The 27,279-nt window shown below is 39.7% G+C and overlaps 1 protein-coding gene across 8 annotated transcripts in view; it reads right to left on the bottom strand.

Annotated features, from left to right (window-relative positions):
* The window catches only part of RNF157 (ring finger protein 157), a 153,504-nt gene extending 126,603 nt beyond the window's left edge, over nt 1-26,901 (bottom strand). For 7 of the 8 annotated variants that reach the window (XM_069076315.1, XM_069076317.1, XM_069076319.1 and 4 more), the window contains exon 1: nt 26,508-26,901. In XM_069076315.1, coding sequence (XP_068932416.1) covers nt 26,508-26,595 — 88 coding nt within the window. In that variant the 5' untranslated portion in view covers nt 26,596-26,901. Of the gene's footprint in view, nt 1-15,781; nt 15,931-26,507 lie in introns of all 8 variants that reach the window. The other variant, XM_069076318.1, reaches the window with a different exon arrangement.
* Nucleotides 26,902-27,279: the final 378 nt, after the last annotated feature.

Below are 27,279 nucleotides of genomic sequence, written 5' to 3'. Positions count from 1 at the left end.
AATTTGCACATCTGCATTTCCTTTGAGCTGCTTCAATTCTGCTTTGCTCATAGAGCACAGCACCTTCTCTGATGTGGACTCACCATGCTGAGCAGTCCTGTGCCAGTGTCTCCCATTCACACAATCAATTTCAAAGTTCTTGAGAGAGACCTTGAGAGTGTCCTTGTATCGCTCCTTCTGACCACGATGTGAATGCTTACCCTGTGTGAGTTCTCCATAAAACTCTCTTTTTGGCAAGCATACATTTTACATTCAAACAACATGGGCAGTCCATCAGAGGTGCACTCTCTGAAGCAGAGTCTGAATGCTTGGCAGTTTAGTTCAAGTAAGGATCTCAGTGTCTGATACCTTATCCTGCCAGGTGATCTTCAGGATCTTCCTAAGACAATTCAAATGAAAGCAATTCAGTTTCCTGGCATGGGGCTGATAGACTGTCCAGATTTCACAGGCATACAACAATGAGGTCAGCACAATGGTTCTGTAGACCTTCAGTCTGGTAGTCAGTCTAATACCTCTTCTCTCCCACACTTTCCTTCGGACCCTCCCAAACACTGAGCTAACTCTGGCAATGCATACATCAACATCACTATCAATGTGTGCATCCCTGGAAAGTACACTACCAAGGTAAACGAACTTATCCACAGCATTCAAAACTTCTCCATTTGCTATCCACATATGGATGGTGTGGTGGTGGCTGATGGAGCACCTGTGTTTTCTTGATGTTAATTGTTAGGCCAAAATTAGCACAAACAGCAGAACATTGATCCATACTTTGTTGCATCTCAACTTCAGAGGATACACTGAGTGCACAATCATCTGCAAACAGAAAATCATGCACCAACACTCCCTCCACTTTGGTCTTGGCTTGTAGCCTTTTCAAATTGAAGAATTCACTATCAGTGTGGTAGCTGATCTTGAGGCCATGCTCATCCTCATTGAAAGCATTTGACAACATGGCTGAAAACATCATGCTAAAAAGCATGGGAGAAAATACACAGCCTTGTTACATTCTACTGGTGACTGGGAAAGCACAAGAGCATTGTCCATTATCTAGAACCTGGACAAGTATGCTGTCATGAAACTGACGTACAATGCTGATGAACTTCTCTGGGCAACCAAATTTTGACATAATTTTCCATAAGCCCTCATGAATAACAGTATCAAAGGCCTTGGTCTTGGTCATCTTACATGTCATTGGGAAATAAGATATACAGGCACTGAGGCATAGAGATTCACTGGAAAAGTCGAAAGGGGTATGGGAGAAAATATGGGACAGAGCAGATTGGAGAAGGGGATATCCTGTGGGACTGCTATTTTGGGGCAGTGGGTAGGGGAAAAACGGGGAGATAATTTGTAACTCAAAATCTGGTGGAAATGAATGATGTAAATCAGAAGTTAATAAAGCATTAAAAAAAATAAAATAAAACCTTATACATAAGAAAAAAAAAGGCCTTGGTCAGATCTACAAATGTTGGGTATAGACCTTTCTTCTACTTTTGGCATTTCTCTTGGAACTGTTGGGGAGCTAACACCATATTGACTGTTCCTCAACCCTTTTTGAAGTCACACTGGCTCTCAGGTAGATGACCATCTTCCAGGTAAAGGATCAGCCTATTAAGGGGGGACTCTGGCAAGAATCTTGCCAGCAATGACTGAGAGATCCCTGCCCATGATTGTCACAGAACAATCTATTTCCTTTACTTTTACAGAGATGGACAATGGAAGCATCCTTGAACTCCTGAGGGATAACTTCCTCTTGCCATATAACCTGGAAAATTTCAATCAGCTTTTTTATGAGCAACAGACCCCCTACTTTGTAAATATCAGCTGGAATAGAATCAGCACCAGGTGTTTTGTCACAAGAAAGAAGCCTAATGGCATTCAAAATCTCTTCAGCTAGGGAGGGACTGACTTCAACCTGAAGTAAACAGCCAACTGCCTCAGCATTGATTGATGATGGTCTGTTGAGAACACTATGGAAGTGCTCAGCCCATCTCTCTAGGATCATGTCCTTACCACTAATCAATGTGGCTCCATCAACATCCAGTAGTTGAGATGCACCATAGGTCTTGGGCCCATAAATAGCCTTCAGGGCATCATAAAAGTGCTCTGGATTGTTACTATCAGCATAAAACTGAATTTCATCTGCCTTCTCACTGAGTCAATAATACTGCATCTCTCTAAGCTTTGCTCGTGCTTTACTTTTGATGGAATTAAATGCTGCCTTCTTAGAGATGGATGAACTATCCTACTGATAAATCCTGTGGAGTTCTTATTTTTTTTCATTTAGCAGCTTCTGAATTTTCACATCATTTTCATCGAACCAGTCTTGGTGTTTGCGAGTGTTCTGACCCAGATGAGCAAATGCAGTGTTATTATTTAGAATTACCCAATTACTAATGACAATCTTAGACATATGGTTTACATTTCCATATATAAAAAGTAAATGATTTGTCTTCATTAAGTCCATTTAGTCCATTAGTATTTAATGTTTACCTTTTATTTCTCTTGAATCTTGTATGTCAAATTTTCTATTACTTCTGAGTCTTTTTGCAATAAAATCCTGAAAGTCAGTCAATTCATTGAATGTCCTTTTTTTCTGTTCAGGATTATATTTAACTTTATTTTGGCCACAAGCCCAGTTCTTTTGCTCTTTGATATATAGTGTTCCAAGACCTGTGGTCTTTCGGTATAGCCGCTGCTAGGTCTTGTGTAATTCTTGTGGTTCTGCCATATTTGAATTATTTTTTTCTTGTTGCCTGGATGTTTGGGAATTTGGCTACAGTATTCCTGTAGGTTTTCCTGTGAGGATCTCTTTCAGGTGGTTATCAGTGAATTTTTTCTATTTCTACTTTCCTCTCTTGTTCTAACACTTCAGGATAATTTTCGTTAATTATTTCTTGTATTAATGTATCAAGATTCTTTTTTTTATCACCACTTTCAGGTAATCTGATTATTCTTATTTTCTCTTCTTGATCTATTCTTCAGATTAGTTGTTTTTCTTACAAGATGTTTCATATTCTCTTCTATTTTTTCCTTTCTTTATATTCTGTTTTATTATTTCTTGGTCTCATAACTTTGCTGGCTTCACCTTGCCCAATCCTAATTTTCAAGGAGTCATTTTCTTCCTTAAGATTCTGGATCTTCTTTCGCAGTTGGCTGACTTTCTCCTAATAATCTTGTTTTTCTGGGTTGTCCTCACTATTTTTAAAAAAAGTTTTCACCAGAGTCTCTTATTTGATTTTTGAAGTCCTTTTTAGGGGTTCTATGAATTCTTTTTGGGCAGGTGACAATTTGGCATTACTCTTTGGGGTAGGAGAGGTTTTTTTGCCTCAGTATCTTCCTCTGAAGATGAACCTCAGTCTTCTCTATCCCCATAGTGACTCTCTATGGTTGGATTCTTTCTCCTTTCCCTGCTCATTTAAAAAAAAAATTTTTTTTTTAGCAGCTTGTTGTTATAATCACTTCTAATCCTGAGGTGTGGGGGATGGTGCCTCTAGCCTCAGCTCCTTCTTAGTGTTATTTTTTGAGCTTTGTCCTGGGTCCAACCTCTGTACTACTTGCCCCCTTCAAGTCACAGCTAAGGCCCCCAGCACACTATGCTGGAAATGCTCTTGCTCCCTGAGAACCCTCCAGTGGCTATGATCTTCAGTTCTCCCCTCTGACCTGGAACTAAGGCCAAGAACTCATCTCTCCTGTAAATGTCCACAGCCAGAAGTGTCCCCTCCCCACTGCTTCTGCACTCACCAGGCATGTGCTGGTTCCTTTTCACCTAGGACCACATCTCAGCAGTACTGCTGGGCCTGGTGTCTCTTGTCAGCAGAGGTTTCCTTAATCTTCCCCCACTCAGACACCTGACTCCCCTCATTATCTGGGAGGTGAAAATTCCTGTGTCAGAGGCTACCTTCCAACCCATCTGCCCCCCCAAGGCTCTATGCTTGCTGTTTCATCAGAGTTAGCCTGGAGGTATTTACACTTCACTCAGGCTAAACTTCCCTCCTGGAATTTTTCTTCAGATCTTCTCTGGTTGTGCCAGGAGAACTACTGTTCTGCCTCAACTCTTGTTTCTTTTTGCAGCCCTATGTTGACACTGAGGTGCTATTTTACCTTATTTGTGGAAGAAATCTGGAGAGCTTGGAATTTTCTGACCTACTCCACCATCTTTTCAGAATCCTTGTCCACCCCTCCACCCCCACTGTACTCTGGAACTCCTGTTCCATAACCAAAAAACTTCCTTTCTTTTTAAACCTCTTCTCATGCTCCTTCTATCTTCTGGGGCTCACAGAGACTGTCCCCCTACTGCCCCCTTATCCCACCCCATTACATTTCATCTTTTCTATTACTAGTTACACCTTTCATGCCTCCTACTTCACTGGTCCTAGAAGGAAGTACAAATATTTCTCACTTTCCACTGCCACCATCATTTAGCAATTTAACTTCCTGAACTTCATGCTATCCAAATTATTTATATAAACCAGATCCTGGTAGCTATTATTTTTCTCAATGAATTCAGTACCTACCTCACAATCTTCCTTTCTAACCTAGGACTTCAACTATATGTTGGTATTCCCTCAATCCTTAAGGGTAAAAATAAAAATGGACATTTGATGGAATGAGGATTTTTAAATATTCCTGATGAAAAGACCAGAGTTGAATAGAAAATCTGATTTTCAAATACAAGACTCAAGAAATTCATAAAAAGGTTAATAGGAAAAAGAAATAATAAGAGATTTAATGTGATAAAACTGGTTACATTCCTGCATGGGAAGCTATACTTGTTCAAAGGAAAGAGAAAGAGGGCATGAATGTAAATTGACTATGACAGGATGATATCCAAAAAAGGCAAAATTAAGGGGTGAGAAAGAGGGATGCACCAGGAGAAGAGGAAAGGAAAAGGTAGAATGGAGCAAATTATCTCACACAAAAGAGATGTGAAAGAGTTTTTATCAAAGAGGAGAAGATATGGGGGTGGACAATACTTGAACTTTACTCTCACTGGAATTGGCTGAAAGGGAATAACAAATCTATTCAACTGAATATAGAAATCTATCTTATACTACAGGGAAGTAAGAGGGTAGGGGGATAAGAGATGGGCATGGTGTTAATTAAAGAGAGAGCAGATTGGGAAGAGGTAGTGGTCAGAAGCAAAACATTTTTGAGAAAGAACAAGATGAAAGGAGAGAGGGGGGAGGGAGAGACAGAGAGAGAAAGAGAGAGAGAGAAGGATAAACAGGGGAAAGCAAAGTAATCATAACTGTGAATGTGAATGGGATGAATCACCCATAAAATGAAAGTGGGTAACAGAGTGGATTAAAAAAACAGAATCCTTCAATATGTTGTTTACAAGAAACACACTTGATACAGAGAGACAAACACAGAATAAAGGTAAGGAGCTGGAGGAGAATTTATTTTGCTTCAGCTGAATAAATAAAGGGGTGGCAATCATGATCTCAGACAAAGCAAAAGCGGAAATAGATCTAATTAAAGGAGATAAGCAAAAGGTACCATGGGCAATTAAGTAATATCAACACTAAACATATATGTACCAAAAGGTATAGTCAATTGACATTCATGCCCACTGTCTGTCTCCTTTGAGCAAATATATTTTCCCATGCAGGAATGTAACCAAGTAATCAAAGAAAAGTTAAATGAGTTATAGGAGGAAACAGACAGCAAGACTATACCAGTGGGAGACCTCAACTTTCCCATCTCAAAACAGGAAAAATATAACCAAAAAATTAACAAGAAAGAAGTTAAGATGAATAAAATTTTAGAAAAATTAAATATGATAGATCTATGGATAAAATTGAAAAGGAAAGAAAGGAATATACTTTTTTCTCAGCAGTAAAAACCTCACAACCAAATAAAGAAAAACAGAAATATTAAATGTATCCTTTTTAGAGCATAATACAATAAAAATTGCATTAGATAAAGGGCCATGGAAAACTGACTAAAAATTAAATGTAAACTAATTAATTTAATCCTAAAGAATGAGTGTGTCAAAGAACAAATCATAGAAACAATCAATAATTTCATTAAAGAGAATAACAACAATGAAACAACATACCAAAATTTATGGGATGCAGCCAAAGCAGGATTTAGGGGAAAATTTATATCTCTAGCCACTTACATCAATAAAATAGAGAAAGAACAGATCAATGAATTTGGCATGCAACTAAAAAAAAAAACCCTAAGAAAACAAATTTTAAATCCCCAATTAAACACCAAATTGGAAATCCTGAAAATCAAAAGAGAGATTAATAAAATTGAAAGAAAACAATTGAATTAATAACTAAAATTTGGAGCTGGTTTTGTGGGGAAAAAAAACAATAAAATAAACAAATCACTGGTTAATTTGATTTTTAAAAATAAACTAAATTACCAGTATCAAAAATGAAAAGGGTAAATTCACTACAAATGAGAAGGAAATTAAAGCAATTATTAGGAGCTATTTTGCCCCATTATATGCCAAGAAATCTGCCAATCTAAGTGAAATGAATATTTACAAAAATATAAATTGTCCAGATTAACAGAAGAGAAAATGGAATATTTAAATAACCTTATCTCAGAAAAAGAAATTGAATAAGCCATTAATGAGCTCCCTAAGAAAAAAAATCCCCAGGACCAGATGGCTCCGCAAATGAATCCTACCAAACATTTTAAAAACAATTAATTCCAATAATATATAAACTATTTAGAAAAAATAGGCAAAGGGGCGGCTAAGTGGTACAGTGAATAAAGTACCGGCCCTGAAGTCAGGAGGATCTTAGTTCAAATCTGACCTCAGACACTTAACATAAAAACTAGCCATGTGACCTTGGGCAAGTCACTTAACCGCAATTGCCCTACTTTCCTCCTTCCAAAAAAAAAAAGAAAAATAGGCAAAGAAAGAGTCCTATCAAATCCCTTTTATGACACAAGTATAGCAGCTAAAATATGGTACCTAAACCAGGAAGAGCAAAAACAGAGAAAGAAAACTACAGGCCAGTTTCCTTAATGAATATTGATGCAAAAATTTTAAATAAAATACTAACAAGAAGCCTACGGTAAGGTATCATAAAGCTCATACACTATGACTAGATGGGATTTATACCAGGAATGCATCACCATAATTGTATATGTCAATAGCAAAACCAAGAGAAATCATATTACTATCTCAATAGATAAAAAAGCTTTTGGGAGCAACTAGGTCATGCAGTGAACCCTGGCCCTGAAGTCAGGAGGACCTGAGTTCAAATCCAGCCTCAGACACTTGACACACTTACTAGCCATGTGACTTTGGGCAAGTCACTTAACCCCAATTGTCTTCCAAAAAAAAAAAAAGCAAAAAAGCTTTTGACAAAATACAATGCTCATTCCTATTAAAAATGCCAAAAAGCATAGGAATAAATTGAGCTTTCCTTAAAATAAATAGCATTTCTCTAAAGCCATCAGCAAGCATTATCTGCAATAGGGATAAGCTAGATGCTTTCTCATTAAGATCAGCGGTAAAGCAAGGATGCCCATTATCAGTACTATTATTTGATATTGTGCTATAAATGCTAGCTATAGCAATAAGAAAAAAAAAAGAAATTGGGGGCGGCCAGGTGGCTCAGCGAGTAAGAGCACCGGCTCCAGTGTCGGGATGACCTGGATCAAATTCGGGCTCAGATACTCAGCACCACACCCAGAAATAACTGGCCATGTAACCTTGAGCAAGTTACTTAACCCCTGATTGCTTAAAAAAAAAAAAAAGAAATTGAAAGAACTAGAAAAGGCAATGAAGAAACAAAAGCCTAACCTACCAGATCTCAAATTGTATTACAAAGAGGTAATTTAAAAAAAAAACTTGATACTGGCTAAGAGAAAGTGGTGGAATGATTGTAGTAATTTAGTGTTTGATACAAAGATCCCAACTTTTGGGACAAGAACTCATTATCTGACAAAAGCTTCTGGGAAAACTGAAAAGCAGTTTAGTGAAAACTAGGTAGAGACCAATATCTCATACCATATACCAAGATAAGGTAAAATGGGTACATGATTTAGACATAAAGAGCGATACCATAAGCAAACTAAGGGAGCATGGAATAGTTTACCTGTCAGATCTATGAATAAGGGAAGAATTTATGACCAAACAATGGATAGAGAGCATTATGAGATGTAAAATGGATAATTCTGATTACATTACATTAAAAAGTTTTTTGCACAAACAAAACCAATACAGTCAAGACTAGAAGGAAAGCAGAAAATTGGAAGGAAATTTTTATAGCAAGCTTCTCTGATAAGAAGGTATTATTTCTCAGATATATAGGGAACAGAGTCAAATTTATAATATAAGACTGATAAATGATCGAAAGATATGAACGGGCAGTTTTCAAATGAAAAAATCAAAGCTATCTATAGACATATGGAAAAATGCTCTAACTCACTATTGATTAAAGAAATATAAATTAAAACAACTCTGAGGTACCACCTCATACCTATCAGATTAGCTAATGTGACAGAAAGGGAAAATGACAAATGTTGGAGGGGATGTAGGAAAATTGGGATGTTAATGCACTGCTGGTGGAGTTGTGAACTAATCCAACCATTCTGGAGAACAATGTGGAACTATGCCCAAAGGGCTATAAAACTGTGGATACCTTTTAATTCATCAATATCACTACTAGGTCTGTATCCCAAAGAGATCCTCCCCACTTCCCAGAAAAGGAAAAGGATCAATATGTACAAAAATATTTATAGCAGCTCTTTTTGTGGCAGCAAAGAATTGGAAATTGAGGGGATACTCATCAATTAAGGAATCGCTAAACAAGTTGTGGTATATGATTATGATGGAATACTACAGTGCTACAATAAATAATGAGCAGAATGCTTTCAGAAACATGTGGATAGACTTACATGAACTTATACAAAGTTAAGTGAGCAGAACCAGGAGAACTTTGGAACTCCAAATTTTTTTAAATGAATGTTAAAAATTGTTTTTACAAAAAAAATTGTTTTTACATGTAACTGGAAAAACTAAAATATTTAAAAACAAGAATAAAATAAAAAGACAAGACTGACTTCTAAAAAAAAGAACATTGCTCCATTTGATGCCAATTTTAATGTAGTAAGTATATATTCATTATGAATTCCAGAATCCATTTTTAGTCATATTATCCCAACAACTTCTACTGCCTTTTTTATGCCTAATTAGACCAGTCTATAATACTGGCTATGCAGATGGGAAACTCAAGCATATTTCACTAGTTTGGTGATGTCTCTGAATTTGAATTTGAAGATTTCTGCAAAGAGAAGCCAGAAGAGTTGATTCTTCAGATTGGTCATGGGAAAGCAAGGGTGACTTGTAGGGTCTCTTATCTGATTTCGAGCTGCTGGGTCCCCTCTCCTCCTCTTCCTTCCTTTCCAGGATTCTGGCAGAATGGTGGCACATGGAACTGATGTGATACTTGTAATTGGTCCTACCTGACTTCCTGCTCAGCTAGAAAAAGAAGAAATGGCAGGAGAGAAAGAGGTCTTAACTCTGGCTGTAGACAAAGTAGCAGTGCTCATTTATCCTATTTGCCTTATGATCAGGTCTGCACACACACACACGACATTATCATGCATGTCCAGTGTTCATTTATAAGTGGAGAAAAGCTGGAGCTGCCAAATTCATGACTGGTGAGATTAATGACGGCAGCAGGAAGAGATTTGGGAAATGGTTTTGATCCATTTAGAGAGACATGAAAAACATCCCAATTTCACTTTGGGCTGAGATGCCAGGGGTGAGTAGTATACTCTGATTCCATTTGGAAGTCCTACATACAAGGGAGATGTATCAATGTCTTCTGAGACAAGGATAAGTCTTATCCTCCTCCCAAAGAGGACAGCCTATCAGAGATAGAATTGTATCTGTAACACCTGTTTCAAAAGCCATCTCCTACAAAGGCTATAGTTACAGTTAATATAGCTTTAAGAACTAAATAGAATATTTAATATTTGGCAGTTTTGAGAAAAAAGAAAAGAGAATTAATAGAGGTTGTTTGAGAGAAATTATGAAAAAAGAAAGAATCAGGAAAAACTTTTTTCAAATAAGTGTTTTAGCTGTTATTTTATGAAGAAACACTATAAAGAAAAATTTATGAAGAGTGAGACTGGAGAATGTTAAGAGTAATGGCTTAAGAGAAGCTGAAGAAATTATTTTCCTGTCATAGCTGGAGACAGGCTGAAAAAGAAAAAGAGAAAGAAGAGGGATTTTTCTTTACAAAACTACTACAACCTCTAACTTGTGGAGAGATTTTTGTGATCCTGAATTAACTGAATAAGACATGACAATGTATATGTGTGGGGGAGGGGAGAGAGAGATGTGATCAAAAAGTAAGCAAAATCAATAAGGGGTTTTGATCTATCTCTTCTTCTACCTTACAAAGTAATTGTTTGAAGTGATTGGCTCTGATCCCTCATAGCTAAAACACTGAAAATAATTATTTTTGTCTATGCTATTATTGAGCTCATTGTTAATAAACTGCATGTTCATTAATTTAATATTTATTTAAGCCTAAATTATTTAGTTCAATATAGAGAGAAATGAATAACTACTTATAGGAATGGAATTTTCTCCAGTTTATTAAATAAAAAATAGGTACAGCTACAGTAGCAAACTGAGGGGTGACCTCTAAGGGAGTGTGATCAACTGTTGAGCCTCTGTAACCCTGTTCCATCTGGGGGGCTTGCCCTCATAAGCCTTCTCTCTCTCTCTCTTTCCTCCTCCCACCCCCACATATATGTAGGGCTTCAAGGTGGCTCAGTGGATGGAATGCCAGGCTTGAAGTCAGGAAGACTCATCCTCTTGAGTTTAAATCTGTCCTTAGACACTAATTCTATGATCTTTGGCAAGTCATTTAATCCTATTTGCCTCAGTTTCCTCTTCTGTAAAATGAGCTGAAAAATGGCAAACCGCTCCAGTATCTTTGCCTAGAAAACCCCAAATGAAGTCATGAAGAGTTGGACATGACTAAACAATACAACATATGTGTGTATAGAGATATGTATATATACATATATGTGTGCATATATATCATTTATATATACACACATCTATACATATCTATGTACTTGTCATCTATATTAATATATACATTAATATCTATATGGATGAACTAGATAAAAATATCTATACAGACCCCTAGAACTAACAAATAGAAGCCTTTGAAGAAATCAGGAACAGATTTCTAGGAGGGATTTTCTTTTGTGCTCTACAGAACTGGAGCTTCCATCTGTACTCTTCTTACAAGTGTGACACTTTCCTACACATGGCTATGATACATGTGTGACACCCACTCCCACTTTTAACTTTTTCTTTTTGAGATTTAGTTTACCTATCAGACCCAGGCTAACCACTCAGGGACCTGATGCCAGTACTGATTGGCCCAGAAACTTTGACTTTTTCTGTTTCCTACCTTGACTTAGACAACCTGGTCCCCACTCCTATGCCCCTCCTCTCTGAGGCTTACCATATTGACTTAGCACGGACCTCTGGTTCAACTTTAGCCCTATTGTGGCTCAAGTGACATACCACCCTCAGCCTCCACAACAGCAGGAATTAGAGGTATATGCCCCTTTACTGACCTTTCCAAGTCTCCTTTCCATGCTCTATTATTTAGCAATAAAGGCATTCTTTTTCCCCTTTTTATTAATTTATTTTTAGTTTTCAACATTCACTTTCCACAAGATTTTGAGTTCCAAATTTTCTCCCTGTCTCTCCCCTCCCCCCACCCCAAGATGGCATGCATGATAAAGGCATTTTTGATGCTCCAACACAAAACACTCCATCTCTCAATTCCATGCCTTTTTATCAGTCTTCTTCCATGGATGGAGGGGATGGCATCCTTACCTCCATCTTCTGGCTTCCTTATCTTGCGCTCCCCCCCATAACCAGGGCCTTCCTTCTGAGATTACCTCCCATTTACACTGTATATAAATTGTACAGATATTGTTTGCCAGTATTGGGGTTACCCAATCAATTTTAGCCCTCCTGCAACTCAAGACTGAATCTGAGATTTCCACAAGTTCCAACCTCCTCCAAGCACAGGGATCACTAGCAGGCTTCACCACACTAAGTCCATCCCACTCCTTTAAAAGCTAAGAAATGAGGATTTCACCATTGGGAATTAATTTTTAAAGATCATTTTTTCTTTCTTCCTGCTCTTTCTCTCCTATTGAGATTTGTTTAATTATTTAACTTTATTAAGTTCTCTTAATCCTCTCATGATTGAGATTTTCAGTGATGGTCTTGAGTTTCAAGTTATATTCTTAATGCTGGTCAGAAGAAATTGTTTCATTCATTTCTGTTGTCATTTTATATCTCAGCTGTTTAATTTTTAATATATTTGTGCTTATTAACTGAATTTTTTTTCTATTGTGACATGTTAAATACTCCTTCAGTTTTTGTTTTGTTTCTTTTGGTTTTGCCTCTACTGGGATTTTCACCTCCCAACTCTGGGAATTTATTTTTACTTTGTCTTATTTTTTTCAATTGTTACCAGGCTATTGCTAATCCAGCTCCTTTTAAATGCACTTCTAGTTTCCTTTCCTTTTTTTTTTTTTGGTGCATATTTTGTACACTTTCTGATATTGTAAATTTTTATCTTTTTTTGCCAGGAAAGCCCTGCTTTTCTTTCCAATTTCATATTTAATTTTATTGGGTGTTGTCCCCATCTGCTGAGAAACATTTCTCAATTCCCATAACCTATCTGGTGCAAACATAAAAATATCATTAGACAAAACATTCTACTGATACAATTAATCAATACACTGTGTCGATGAGGCACCATGCTTATGTGGCTATGAGCATGAAACTGTTTTGCTTTCCTGCATGCTATATGGCTATGTGCTCTATACTGATATATGAAAAACTATTGATAGTTTTTTTCATTATCTTAAGTTTATTTCTGCTGCAATGATATCAATCTTTATTCACTGGATATAGCCTTTCTTCCTATATTATCATAGTATGCCTCTGCATGTCTACTGACTTTGCTGAACGTCTTAAACGTGGAGCAATCTCTTAAAGAGATAGGTGCTGAAGTGGTTAAAATGTATGGTTACATTATAGGTACTGAAAGTCATAGAGGCCTCCTAACATTAGAAGCTACAGATCAGATAAGATACTATGTTAAAATATTGAAAGATACTATGTTAAAATATTGAAAAGAAATGTGAAAGACGTGGAGGATTGCTGAGTAATTAATTTATAGTAGTATAAAGTCATATGAGGTCACTCTGGAAGTGCGCTGAGAATTACCTGAAACATTTGGACATTCAAACACTCATGAAGTAATGATAATAGGAAAAATATGTGGTAACCAATCTATGGACCAACCTCCAAGGTATGCGCTGAACACTGGGAGTTCTCCTGAGATATGGTATTTCCTAATGCTTTAGGGTTCAAGGTTCCTTTGGATCCTCACTATATCCTTATTTTTAGATTCACTATCAGCTATTCTCAGCTTTGTGTCATCTATAAATCTGAAGAGCATAAATATCTCTGCCTTTATCTGAGGAATAGATAAAAATGTTGATAAAAAAATGTTAAAACAGCACAGGGCCAAGCACAGATCCCAGGGGCACTCCAAGTCTTTCCGCCATGTTGACACTGAACCAGTAACAACTGCTTTTTAAATTTAGCCATCCAACCAGTTCTAAATCCATCTGACTGTATTACTATCTAGTGCATACCGTGTTTCCCCGATAATAAGACACTGTCTTATTATTTTTTTGGACAGAAAAACACCAGAGGGCTTATTTTCAGGGGAGGGCTTATTTTAATGAACATTGACAGCAATTTTAATAAACAGGTAAATATGAACAAAAAAATGTACCTTTATTCAATAAGCAAATCACTAGGGAAGAACAGGATGACGTGCTCACTGCTGCAGCTCTGATTGGATGCAGCTCGAAGCGCGGAGTGTGTTTCACCCGGGGGGGGGGGGAACAGTGCATACAGAGGGTACCGTAATGTAGCGCAGGGGATCACCTTCACTACAGTAGCAATCTCAATAGGGCTTATTTTTGGGGGAGGGCTTATTTTAGAGGAATCTTACACAGTAAGGGGAGGGCTTATTTTCGGGATAGGTCTTATTATTGGGGAAACACGGTATCTCTCCATCTTTTCCATGAGAATAACATGAGATGCTTTAGCAAAACCTTTGTTAAAATCTAGGTAAACTATATAAACGGTTTTACCTTGTCTACTGGCTTAGTAATCCTATCAAAAAAGGGAAATGAAGTTAATTTAGCATGATATGTTCTTGATTAAACCATGCTGGCTCTTTAGAGGAGACTATCACTGAAAAGGTCAAGGACTATGTGTATAGAACAAAACCCCAAATGTGGATCAACAACAACCTATTCATTTATGTTCAGACCAGTGCCCAACTGGATGCTGCATGCCAGATATAGGTAGCAGCACTATCCAGTTATGAATTCAACACATGCCACAGGCCTGGGAAGACTAATATGGATACAAATGCTCTGTTTCAAAGGCCACATGACAATAAAGTTACAGTAACATCAGATGTAAAAGCTATACCCAGATACCAGGGCTAAATGAAGTGGAAGTATAACTGAGAGTTTGGTCTTTCACCTGATGGCATGGCAGCAGCATATGTAAACCTTATTTCCATTAAGCAACTTTCTTTGTTCCAGTTATCTGTGAATGACTGGCAGTATGGATGAATGATAACAGACTGACAGAAATCATACAAGCCAAAGAACAAAGAAGTAATGCTAGAGCACTCTAGGTTTAGTTGTTGGAAGGCAACTTACTGTTGAGACAATAGAAAACTGGAGCTCTACAATGGAATGTTGTATTGGACTGTGACTGATTCAATGTATGATATGAGAAAGTAGTTGCAGTCAAACAAAGCATAACGCTCTATAGCCATGAAAGCACTGTATGATGACTTCAAACATATGGGTCAAGGGAAGACCCCAGAGCTGGTAAGAAACAGATTTTACTTACTTAAGATGGCAACAGATGTCACTACAAAGTGTAACTTGTGCAACGTGTATAAAGAAGAACACTACTAAATTGTTCTCCATGTTTGGAAAATGAAAGCACTAGCAAACCTTGGGAATTAGTCTTCATGGACTTTTAAAAAAAATAAGATTTAATTTTCACCAGTTACACATTAAAAACAGTTTTAACTATTTTTTTCAGATTTTGAGTTCCAAATTCTCTCCCTCCCTTTCTCCTCTCCCACTGAGAAGGCAAGCAATTTGACATAGGTTATACATGTGCTGTCATGCAAAACATATTTCCATATAATTCATGCTGAAAAAGAAAATACAGACCAAAAAAGCTAAGAAAAATATTTTAAAAAGTATACTTTAATCTGCATTCAAACTCCATCAATTCTTTCTCTGAAGATAAATAGCATTTTTCATGATGAGTCCTTCAGAAATGTCTTAGATCATTGTATTGCTGAGAATAGCTAAGTTGTTCACAGTAGATCATCCTGCAATATTGCTGTTACTATATACAATGTTCTCCTAGTTCTGCTCATTTCACTTTGAATCGATTCAGGTAAGTCCTTCATACTGAATTTTTATCTTTAGAAGGAGATAAACATAAGTCCTATCTTAGTCTTGAATGAACATTTCACCAGGAATGTAAAAATATGCCCAACTAAGAACAAGAAATCTTCCACAGTTGCTAAAATATTGTGGGAGAAGCATGCCTCAGCATATGGATTCCCTTCCAGGATCCATTCTGATCAAGGTAAAGATTTTAAAAGCAAACTATCCAAAGAAATACTACCTTTGGGGGCAGCCAGGTAGCACAGCGAGTAAGAGCACCAGCTCCAGTGTCGGGATGACCTGGAGATCGAATCCCAGGCTCAGATACTCAGCACCACACCCAGAAATAACTGGCCGTGTAACCTTGAGCAAGTTACTTAACTCCGATTGCTTAAAAAAAAAAAAAGAAATATTACCTTTGAAGGAAGGATATAAAAAAGTCTACAACTATATCTTACCATCCACAGAAGACCCAAAGTCAGAGTGTTTGAAGCACACACTGATAAATTCATAGGCAACTCTAAAACCAGAATAAAAATCTCAATGGAGTCAACATGTGGCATTTCTACTACATGTATTTAACTCTACTAGGAATGAATCCGTAGGCTTTTCACCATACATGTTGATACTTGGGTGAGAGTCACACCTACCTAATGACTTATACTTTCTGGCATTTCTAAGAATGAAGATGATATAAATACAAAAAACAAGTATATCTCTCAGCTGAGAGAGAAGGTGAAAGAAGCTTATCAACTAGCTACAATTTCAGATCAAAATTGCTCTAACAAAAACAAACACCAGTCTGACGCCCAAGTCTCTTGGTCTGTCAAGACTTGCAACAAAGAGGTTTGTTAAGAGAACATGGAAATCAAGGGAAACAGAAGTTATAAAATCAAGGTTGCTGAGAAACTGAATAACCTGTTCGCAAAAATAGCCTCAAAAAATGGAGGGGACCATGTAAAATACAATTGCTGGCAAAGAAAAGTTAGTTGGACCATCTAATGAGCAGTTGGAGAAAACAAACACTTCAGCAGACTGTGGAAAGGAGACCACCTATCAATTATACAAAAACTATCTGAAACATGTACTGGCTCTAAAAGTGAAACATCTAGTAAAGGATACATTGCATACTCTTACTCAACAACCTTATCTCAAACTGAAAGGAACCCAAGTTCAGATAGAATAAGATGACTGAACCCAAAGGCAATTCCTTCTTGGTTAAAATTTTAGCTATATAGAGAAGGGGTCAGGAAACTGTAGTCCATGGGCCCAATGTAATCTACCATCTGTTTTGTTGAAACAAACCAAAAAGATTATTTGCTTGAGTACTATGTATACACATGTAATCTAAGGATATGCATGCAATATGTCTTACATGTAATTTAGATATTTAGTCACTGAAGTATTGTACAATGCTTTTTATTGTGCTGTGTTTATTGCAAGTATTTTATTTTTAATTTTTATTTTCAGTTTCAAATTCAGCAAATTCTTTCATCTCCTCCCCCACCAATGGAGAAGTCAAGAAATACTACATCCATACATATGTATAATATATATAAATCATGGTTAGCTAGGTGGTGCAGTGGAGAGAGTACTGAGCCTGAAGTCAAGAAGACTCATCTTCCTGAGTTCAAATCTGGCCTCAGACACTTTCTGTGTGACCCTGGGCAAGTCACTTAATCCTGTTTGCCTCAGTTCCTCATCTGTAAAAGCAGCTGAAGAAAGAAACGTCAAACTACTCCAGGATCTTTGTCCAGGAAACTTCAAACTCCAGTCATGAGGAGTTGGACATAACTGAAAATGACCAAACAACAGCAACAATCATACATATATAGTCATGCAAAACATATTTCCTCATTAACCGTGTTGCAGGTGGGGGGGCGGGGTAGAGAGAAGCAAAAAAAAAAAATAAAGAAAGTGGAAAAATGTGCTTTAATATACATTCAGAGTTCATCAGTTCTCTCTCTGGAGGTGGACAGTATTTTTCATCCTGTGTCCTTTGGAATTGTTGAGGATCACTGTATTGATTAGAGTAGCTAAGTCTTTCATAGTTGATTATCGTTTCAATATTGCTGTTACTGTATACATTGTTCTCCCAGTTCTGCTTACTTTATTTTGTATCAGCTCATATAAGTCTTCCCAGGTTTTTTCTGAAATCATTCACTTTGTCATTTCTTCCAGAACAGTATTCCAGCACAATCATATGCTTCAACTTGTTTAGCCATTCACAAATTAATGGGCATTCTCTCAGTTTTCAAATCTTTGCCACCACAAAAAGAGTTGCTATAAATATTTTTGCACATATGGGTCCTTTTTCTTTTTCTTTGATTTCTTTGTAGGTACAGACATAGTAGCAGTATTACTGGGTGTAATGGGAATGGGAATTTGAAGATCTTCCCTGCTCCTTAATAGACCTAGGGGGAAGTTTGAAGATCTCCCCTGCTTTGAAAGTAAACTCTGACCCCTAATAGGCTGAATGTAGTCACATGGAGCCTGTGATGGGAGGAGTTTGCTGAAGGGAAACAGAGCCCATAGGAAGCTGGTCAGAGGCAGAGAGACTGTGGGAGAGAGAAGAGATTGGGGCAAGGATATAAAGAGGTTTGTGAGTAGATCTTGATCTTGTATTGGTTTGTGGGAATGCTGAAGGATGCTATGGCTCTCAGCATTATTTATTATGGCTTCTGAATATCTTTGGTAGTATGATGGAATCGGCTTACTGGTTTTGGAATTCAGTTTTCTGGTGTCTGAATAAATGCTTCAGTTCTATCCTCTATCTGGAGAGTTTGGTATATTTTGCGATCCACTGTCATGCGATACTTATAGTCACAGTCTTCATCGTGATTGTGGGCATTGTAAATATTGCATTGGTGCTACACTGGTCAAAGGGTATGTTGCATGTATTGTTAATGCACATCTGTTGTATTTGTTCCATGAACCATGGAATGATTACATGGGACACTAGGAAAATTATCCTTGTTATTTTAAAGTACTGGTATTTGTTTTTATGCTTATGTTGTGTAATTGCAGATGTCAAGTATACCCTGGCTCATTTTTTTTAACAAGGAACTTCAAAATTCCTGACCAGAGGGAGGAATGTAACTCTAGCTTTTTGGGCTCCCTGCCCAGATACAGTTGCTATGGAGATAGGAGGCTCAAGCAGATGCTTTTCCAGAATTCATTAGTTTGGTGACATTTCTTTGAACTTGGCTTTAGAGGCTTCAGGAAGAAAGAGAAAGCAAGAGGAATTCATTCTCCATCTTGTGCCTTGCAGGAGGAAGTGCCACTGATGGGTAGAGTTGTGTCTGATTTCTAAATACAACTGAAGGAATACCATGCTTACTATTTGGCCCTAACTTGCTCCTGGCTCAGTTAGAGAAGGAAAAGGTAAGGAAAAAGAAGTATAACTCCTGGTTGCAACCAAAGCATCCAGTGCTCATTTGTGCTGTTTGAGGAGGATCATGTCCTCCTCAAAACATACACACACACATCTCCCTCCCTCTCTCTCTCTCTCTCTCTCTCTCTCTCTCTCTCTCCCCCCCCCCCCCCCCCTCCCCTCCCCCCCCCCCCCTCTCCCCCCCCCTCCCCCCCCCCCCCCCTTCCCCCCCCCCCCCCCCGCCGTGTTTGATAATAAACAAGTAAAGTCTGGCAGCCACCACAGCTTAGTCTGGTGTGAATAATGACAGTAGTGGGTACAACTGAAATCTGTGAAGAAGTTTTGATCCCTTTAGCAAAATAGGAGACACATACCTGCTGCAGAGCAGGCTGACTGCTGGTAAGGAGGGAGGAAACAATTATCTCATTTGGAAGCCAAACATGCAAGAAGCACATTTGTTCCATGTACCATGGAATAATTACCTGGGACACTAGGACAACCAACCTTGTTATTTTAATATGATACCCCTAGGCAAGCACAAGTTCCTATCCCATATCTGTACTTCATATAACTAAGCTGTAGTCTTATACACTTAAATCTTGTATAAAATTAGTACCTTGTATAAACAAAAGATGAGTAGCCTCAAGGGTAAAGAGAGAAAAGTACTACCTTTCTTTAAGCTGAGAATTAAAACACATTTTAATTGTTCTTTTGGTCTATTCTCCAATTCTCTAGGTAGAAATAACATGACCTAATAATATTTCATCATCTGAATTCTCTTATCAAAGTGGGACATGCCTGAATAAAAGGATCCACCTCAGCAAAGCCATGACTGTCAAAGTGCACATAAGTACTTTGCAACAGAGGACCCATAGAATGATAAATGATTTTAAATGATAAAACAAAGCAAAGCTAGCTAGCTATAACAACATCAATAGGCCTCATGGTCAAAAATAAAGAGAGTGACAACCAAATGGAATAGAATAATGCTATAATCTGCTTTCTGTGTTATCCTAGAAATACTGATGAAACTAGCTCCCACCATCCCATCTGTTTCTTGAAAAAATAATTTTCATGCATTTCTTAGCAAAAATTAAAAATGTATGTAAGTAAATATATCTATTTAAATTTAAATTAAACTACTTTACTGCCAAATTCTCCCTACAACAGGCTGACTTTTTTTTACACTTTTTATAGTTCAAAATCCCAGATCTATGCATCGAGCCTTAGTTTTTCTCCTGAGTGCCAGTCCTACATCATTGTTGTTGCCATTGTTCAGTGGTTTCAATCAGGTCCAACTCTTTATGACCCTATTTAGGGTATTCTTGGCAAAGATACTGGAGCAGTTTGCCATTTCCTTCTCCAGCTCACTTTACAGATGAGGAAGCTGAAGCAAACAGGGTTAAGTGCCCATGGTCACACAGTGACTAAGGCCAGATTTGAATTCTAGAAGATGAGTCTTCCAGACTTCAGGCCTAGCACTCTATCTACATCATCAACTGCCTATGTCCTGATAATATTTCAGAGTGGAAGTTCTGTAACCCCCCTCCCATAAAACCTACCTCTCTCTATTACTATTGAAGGTACCAACATTCTTCCAGTCACCCATTATTTGTAACCTCTGTGTCAAATGTGATACCTCATTCTCACTCATGCCATAGGTCCAACCAGTTGTCAGATCTTGTTGTTTCTCTTTCTACCTCTCTAGCATGCCTCCTCTTCATTCACATAGCCACCACCCAGTTCAGGCCCTCATCACTTGTTACCTAGGTAACAACAACGGCCTCCTAGTTGATGCTCTTGCCTTGGGCCCCTCCCTTCTCTAATCCATCCTCCACAGAGCTACCTAAGTAATTTTCCTAAAATGCATATCTAACCATGTCATCCCTCTCCAAAATAAACTCCAGTGACTCCCCATTACTTAAAGGACCAAACATAAATTCCTCTGTCTGACATTTAAAACTCTTCACAAATTGGCCCCTTTCTACTTTGGTAGTATTTTTATACATTATTTCCCTCTATGGTCCAGTCACACTAATCTTCACAAAGGACACTCCATCTCTCATCTCCCTGGTGCCTTTGCACTGACTATCCCCCAGGTCTACAATGCTATGCTATACTTCTGCCCTCTGGAATCCTGAGAGCTCACCCTTTCCACTATCAGGTACAGAATGAAAAGACTTCCCTAGGACTACGGATCAGTTTCAACAAGCCAAAATACCTTGAATTTTGCCTGAGTTCAGCCACATATTTTACTATTTCCCAAGTCCTGCATGATTCATTAATGTTATTTCCTTTGTTCAACAACTATCTGTTTCAGCCAACTATGGGCAATAGAGTGTGATGAAGTTCAACTAAAGATGGAACTTTTCTAAAATTTTGTTAAGACTGGTCATCCTGGAAGCAAAATGGTAAAGTCATGCTGACCAACAAAAGATAAGCAGTGGGTTTAATTACCAGGCCTAAAACAGATGTGAATATACACACACAGTTTTTCTTCTGAGTACATAGGACTTTTGCCTACTTGACATAAGAAATTCAAGTCTACTTCTATACATAATTGTAGCTACTTGTCTAATTATACAACCTTCCCCTCAAAAGACTCCTGCAATTAAGTAAACCCAAAAAGGCTAAGAGAGTTAGAGGGAGAACCAAACGTGTTGTAGAAGTAACATACAATAAGGTTCCCACCATATAAGCTAAACTACTTTTCCCCTAAAAAGTACTCAAACTGTCCTTGAGGTTTATTGCCCATGGAACTAAGTAAATCCTCAGGTATTAATATAGACAGCTTCCTGGTAGCTTAAGTAAAACAGCTAGAGCAGAAGTCAAGTGTTTCTCAGCGGCCTGACACACAGTTTTTGTCTAGTACACCCAGCATGGCCAACATAGAGGCATGGATTCTGTGCCCAAATGAACTGATACTGTATCTTTTGACTATTCTTTCCATGCTATAGCTAAATAAACTTCCTTTTGTTAATTGCTAGGTAGTTTGTAAATGTCATTTCATTCTGAATCTGAACCTGAACCCTCAAACTAGCCTGAGTCAGGCATTTGGCAATAATAGAAGTGTGACTCAGGAGACGGGGAGCCATGGGTAATTAGAGGACCTTATACAAAAGCCCTGTACCCTGTGGCTTCCACAGTCCAGGCATTGCTTCTGTGTGCTGGCCATATTCCATGAGGCCTACCCCATTTACCTGGGAAAATTAGAGAGTAAATTGTCTATGGGTATTCAGCAACTAGAGACAGATGAGAATGTGCTCTGAATCTTTTAAGAACCATACCCTGAAGATGATACATGTTATGAACTGCTGTTGTTAGCTGAATTTGTCTATTTTATTTTTATTTGGGAGTGCTAGTGATATGCAGACTGGGAATTGTGACACATGTATTCTGTTGGAATTCTATGGTGCAAGGCACTGGGGGAGACACTTGAAAATATAGTACCTAATCTTCTTCTGAACTTCAAGGACCTTTCCAAAACTGGGGATAGGATAGCACAAATGTGCTAACTGCACCAAAGTTAGTTAACTGAGGACTGGGGATGGCTACATCAGTTTAGTAGAGACAATTTCACTCTAGAACCTGTGAAATGTAGCTCCCTTTCTCCTTGGGAAGAAAAGTGAAGAATGGGTAAGGGACCCCTGTTCAGTGAGCCCCAATGCAGACCCTGGATACTCTTTTACTACTCTTGTAAAAATGACAGCTGCTTGCACATAGCAGCTAGAGGACATGTGCTGGACTAGAGGTTGTTTCTGACTGTCTTGTTTGATTTGAGTCTGTTTCTCTGAGCACAGGTGAGCAATCCTAAGATGAAAATTCCTAGCCTTGGTGGCAGCACTGTTAGTTAAGACATCAAGAGCTTCCTGGAGCCATTAGTAAGAGCTAACTAATGAAAAAAAAATTTGTTCATATATTGATTCCTTCTGTTGCCAGAAAGGATAACCACTAACAGAAATGAGCATGAAGCCTGGTCTGGCTGGCTAGAATCCTTTGTAGTAGCCTGAGCCGTCAGTGTAGCTATTCCTAATCTCACCAATGTGAGCAGTAACATTCAGTCTATGGCCCTGGGAGCTGGTGGTGCAGCCCCAGTATAAGGATACAACACTTGGCCCAGCAGAATCTGAACCTGAACCCTCAAACTAGCCTGAGTCAGGCATTTGGCAATAGTAGAAGTGTGACTCAGGAGACGGGGAGCCATGGGTAAGGAGAAATGGTGCCCATTGTGGCATGCAGACCCCGGCACTTGGTATTTCTAGGCCCTTCCCGGGAGAACAGAGACAGTTCCCACAGTAGCACTCAGGTCCTGGTACAAAAACTGACACTTAGAGGCAGCAGCCCTACAAAGCTCTCAGGCACCAGAACAAATAGATAGGCAGTGTCTGGCCACAGCACAGTGAGCAATGGAGAGGTCTCCAGAGCAGGTAGGCCCACTGAATCCCTTTGTTTACTGTAACCTTCCATTTTAGTGCCAATACAGTACCCAGCAGTGAATGAACAACACCTTCTCAGGAAGGGCTTTGAAGACCAAGGGGTAAAATTGTTGTGTAAGGCACATTTCTGTCTGGCAACAAAGGGGAAAGAGAAAATTATATAGCAGAGTTTTTTAAAGTAGGAGTCAACAGACTGCAGCCTATGGGCCACATCTGACCCATGGACCACAATTTACTGACTCCTGGTCTAAAAGAACAAATATCTGGTAACTTCCCCTTCTAGATTCCCAGGGAGGTAGAGGTCCTGGCTAGTGGGCTGGAAGATATTAGGGGTGGGGGGAGAGTGGTGGTAAAGATGAGGGTTGTAGGAATGGCACCTGTTTATGCAGACTGGAATGATGCTTTAAGAGGGCAGGGAGGTCATTTGGCTTACTTGTCACCTGAGGTATAAAAGGCTCAGTCAATGGGTACTTAAGAGTCAGAAGTTTTAGTTGAATACCCACTGTACTGCAAGAATATCTTTCTGATCTAGTGTGGCCATTTCCATGGAGAATGCAAATGCGTGATGTGTATGGTAGAGGAGGAGGTAGGAAGAATAGCCATTTTCTCTGAATTACCATCTTTTTAACCTTAGGAAGTCTATCTTTTGTTATTAGTAAAGTCACTTTTATTGCATTTTATGGTCCACAAGTCTATCATTATATTCTAACCCTGAGACTGAATCACTCCACTAGCCTCCTTTGGACCTGACCCAGAAGAACAGTTAGTTTTGGTATTGACTCTGACACTGCAAAAGGCTAGCTGCAAAAGTATAATGGCCTCTTAGCTACCCTAATACAAATGATCCTGGCCCATGATATGGATTGGTGACTGTGCCAAAAATATCATCTAAGCTATGGCCCTGATATTTTTGGTGCTTCTCTTGCCATTGTCCCATCAAGAGCCCTACCACATGTACTAGATCCAGGACTCTGTCCTAAAAAGGGGAGGTGGAACTCAGGATTTCTGGTCTTCCTTCTCCTTTCATATTATGTGACTGTTTCAAGGGGCCATTACATTGCTGGTAATCTTTCTGCTATCTTTTGTTTTTCTTTTCCTCATCTTCATTTCTTTTCTTTTCCTAGGCTTTGTATCCCTGAAGTGGGAGTTTTCAATAAAGGTCCTATGATCATTTAAGTGGTGAAAGATCTCCTGGAATACTTTTAGGATCTTTCCAATAAGGGGTGAGATATGATAAGAGTAAAAACCTAAAATCTCCATCACATAGGCTAAGTTATTTTTTCCCTAAAAGGTAATGAAAACTCCTCAGTACTTAAGTGGTCTAAGGCTCTAGTCACTGACCTAGTTTCCTAGTGGGCTAAGTTTAAAAGCCAGAGGAGAAGTCACAATCTTTTCCCTCAGGTTTGCCACACACTTCTAACTAGTGGACATTGCACCAAAATGAAATGATCATGCTACATCTAGGTAAACTGTTACATCTAAATAAACTTCCTATTGTTAAATGTTAGAATGTCTATGAGTGATTCCTTTTATTCCACTCCTGACCCTGAACCTCTTAACTGTCCTTCATCAATATAGTTCATAAAAGTAAGATATCCTTTTTCATATTACCACCCCAACATTAATATTTATATTGTTTAAGACATATGTACTCATATAGATATATCATTTAATTCTCCTATATGAAACTTGCCTCCCCTGAGGCATCAACACAAAGTTCAGCAAATTATTTCTAGCAATAGAAGTGAATTGAAAAAATTCACAGGTGTTTCAACACACTAAATCCAGCCATTCTATCTAAAGAAAAAAATATGTGCCTTTAAATCTTCTAAAAGCCATACTTCTTTATAAAAGAAGTAATTAGAAGTTTGTTAGTGTGCCATTGACCTACAGTTCCACCTTGACTAAAACAGCTTTCTGCTAACAAAATTCATTTCTGCAAGGATTCTCTGGCACAAAGGCAGAGAGGATTAGAGCTTTGCCAAAACACTCCACAGGGATGCAGGTTCATTGTCTGGTCCCTGTCCTCACCAGGCAGAAACTGGACATATTGCTGAGAAATTGGCTCCTCCATGTCTTTAATTTAATATGTCTCTATTCAACCAAAAAGGAGAACATCTTGGACTATAACTAGCACTAAGAGTCCTCGCTAGTCCAGAGCCAAAAAAAAAAGTGGTAGCAATCTTGGCACTTGAAGATTATGGGGGCCCTGAGCTAGCAAAGTATAGGTCTTGTTCATCTATTCTTCAGAGAACCAGGGGTATCTCTATGATCCCCTCAGGCCTCTATCTCCTGTACTTAAAATAATGTTAGTTGATTAACTGCCTCCCCGAACAAATATAGTACTTGAATTTGTATTTGCGTGCTTGCCGGCCACTCCCTCCTCCTTACTACAAAGGTGGTGACCACACTGGGTAAAGCCACTCATAGCGGATTTGATGCCATGGATCAGGCAAATATTTTAGGAATTAAGATTTTTGCTTGCTTCTCCTAACAAACCATCTCTTGAAAATGGCTTGCAAATTGTGTCCTATCTCTCCTTCAGCAGGTAGGAAGATTTTTCAGAATAAAACTAGCCCGAACCTGTGCCACTTCAGTAATCGCTGAGGAGTCAGTTCGAGACTTGCATAGCACTGGGTAGCCGCTGTCTATACTGAGGAATGCCACTGCCTTAAACCCATCGAAAGACAGAAGGAAAGGAGGTGATGGTGAGGGGCCTGAGGAAGGGGGAGATAGGGGGCTGGAAGGTATATGCTTATCATCCCATTCAATGCTGGGTGACAATCTCAAAGCAGTTGATTCTTCTTTCACTAAAATCAACTGCACCGACCCGGCTCCAGTTTCTGGAAACCATCACTATTCAGTGACACTAATAGGCAGAAGACGACCCTAACCAGGACCCCACCTCTTCCCTGAGGGACTCACCGTCCTGGACCCCGCTGGAAGGGCTCTGCCCCCTCCCCGTGTCTTGGTCACCCCATCTTGGGAACAGTCGGACAGCGAGGTGGTCCAGCATCTCCAAAGTCCAGGCCCTCGTTCCCTCACCCACCCAGGACCCCGGCCCTAGAACTCCCTCCCCGCGCCCCTTCCTTGCCCCCAGCTGCCTGCAGAGGTCACACCCAGCTCTGCCCCGGCCCCCGGTTCCCCTCAGCACTCACCGGACTTGGGCGGGTAGCGGTACACGGAATTGGACGGGATGTCCACCTCCTCCACGCCCGCGTGCTGCCTGCTGGTCAGGGCCCCCATAGCCGCGAGAGTCTCCGCTCGGGGCCCCAGCCCCGGTACCCCCCCCAGCCCAGGCGCCCGCGCTGCCCGCCCAACCTCAGCCTCGGCGCCTCAGACGGAGCCCGTTGCAGCAGGGGCGGCTGCCCGCGACTGCGGGCTGTGCCGTGGAGCTGCGGCTCTCGCGGCTGGGAGCCCCTGAGGCGCCTCGCACCATCCTCCGCGCAGCACCGCGCAAGGGCCTCAGCCGAGCCCAAGGGGCTGCGGAAAGGAAGGGGGCGCCGCCGCCGCCGCCACCACGGCCAGGTTCGGCGTGATGTCAGCGGCTGCTTGCGCGGAGAGGACCGTGGCGGCTCCAGCCAATGGGGAGCCGGGGAGGGAGCGCCCGGACCCCAGTAGCCAATAGGAGGGCGGATGCAGCAGGGGAGCCGGAGGCGCGTGCCACCAGGCAGGGATCCTTGGTCCCTGCCGCTGCCGCCCCCCACCCCCACCCCAGGGGTGGGGGTGGGGGTGGGAGGCCCGGGACGTCTTAGGGGACACGTGCAGATGAGGAGGAGGAGGACTGGGAAGAGGGCAAGGAGGAGGAAGAGGAGGAAAACGATGAAGGAAAAGGGGGGAGGGAAAAGGTGGAGGAGGAGGACTGAGCAGGTGGGAGGAGGGACAGAGATGCTCAGGTCCAGAGCCAAGAGGGTGTACATAAAAGTGGGG

The sequence above is a fragment of the Petaurus breviceps genome, unplaced genomic scaffold, assembly GCF_028583685.1.
Source record: "Petaurus breviceps papuanus isolate PSGF00001 unplaced genomic scaffold, PetGlider_PUasm1.0 90925, whole genome shotgun sequence".
NCBI classification, from domain to species: Eukaryota; Metazoa; Chordata; class Mammalia; order Diprotodontia; family Petauridae; genus Petaurus; species Petaurus breviceps.
This window is presented reverse-complemented; position numbering and strand designations above follow the sequence as displayed.